General features: G+C 39.8%; 1 protein-coding gene across 1 annotated transcript in view; it reads left to right on the top strand.

The window, feature by feature from the left end:
• LOC103583214 (general transcription factor II-I repeat domain-containing protein 2B-like) overlaps positions 1–657 on the top strand; it is a gene marked incomplete at its 5' end in the record, with an annotated part of 11,588 nt that extends 10,931 nt beyond the window's left edge. The window contains one exon of the mRNA XM_008564595.1: positions 431–657. Coding sequence (XP_008562817.1) covers positions 431–618 — 188 coding nt within the window. The remainder of the gene's footprint in view (positions 1–430) is intronic.
• Positions 658–756: the final 99 nt, after the last annotated feature.

The raw sequence follows: 756 nt of genomic DNA, 5'->3' as shown, positions 1-756 counted from the left end.
ATCCCTATATAGGGATCCAAACCCATGGCCTTGGTGTTACCAACACCACACTCTCTCAAGTGAGCCATGGGCCGGCCCTAATTTTTTTTCTTTTTTCTTTTTTTTTTTTTGTGGCACATGGCCAGTACAGGGAACCGAACCGTGACTTTGGGGTTATAAATTTGTGCTCTAACCAGCTGAGCTAACTGGCCAGCTTTATGGTGAATTCTTATAGTTCTTTATCAATAGATTTATTTCAGGGATGAACACCATGTTATATCCCATTCCTCATAAATACCCTGTTCTTTTTTTTTTTTATGAAAAGATCTTATTTTATGTTTATTCCTTTTTTTTTTTTCCTTTTTCTTTTCAATGCCAGAGACACAGATGGTGAGGAAGTGTACAGTACAAATGCTTGGCTACTGACCTTGTGCCAATCATGCATTTGCAGGCATTGCGGAAGGGCTGCATGAGGTGAAACCTCCCTGCCCTGTGAATGGGGTGCAGGTCCACTCAGGAGAAACAGAAATACTCAGGAAAGCGGTCGAGGACTATTTCTGCTTTTGTTACGGTAAAGTTCACATGAATTCTCTAAATAGTAGTTCACTAAGGAGTAGGAGAGTGTTACAGTTTCATTAACGTGACTATCTAGAATGTTTCAAACGTTTTGAAACCAACATTCTCATCAAGTGAAGAGCTGGCTCCTAAGTACCAGATTAAGTGTTCTTTCAGAAGACAGCTTGGTCTGTTCTAATCCATCAAATCAATCTTTATTCC

Source organism: Galeopterus variegatus, unplaced genomic scaffold, assembly GCF_000696425.1.
Source record: "Galeopterus variegatus unplaced genomic scaffold, G_variegatus-3.0.2 Scaffold20646, whole genome shotgun sequence".
Lineage (NCBI taxonomy): Eukaryota > Metazoa > Chordata > Mammalia > Dermoptera > Cynocephalidae > Galeopterus > Galeopterus variegatus.
This window is presented reverse-complemented; position numbering and strand designations above follow the sequence as displayed.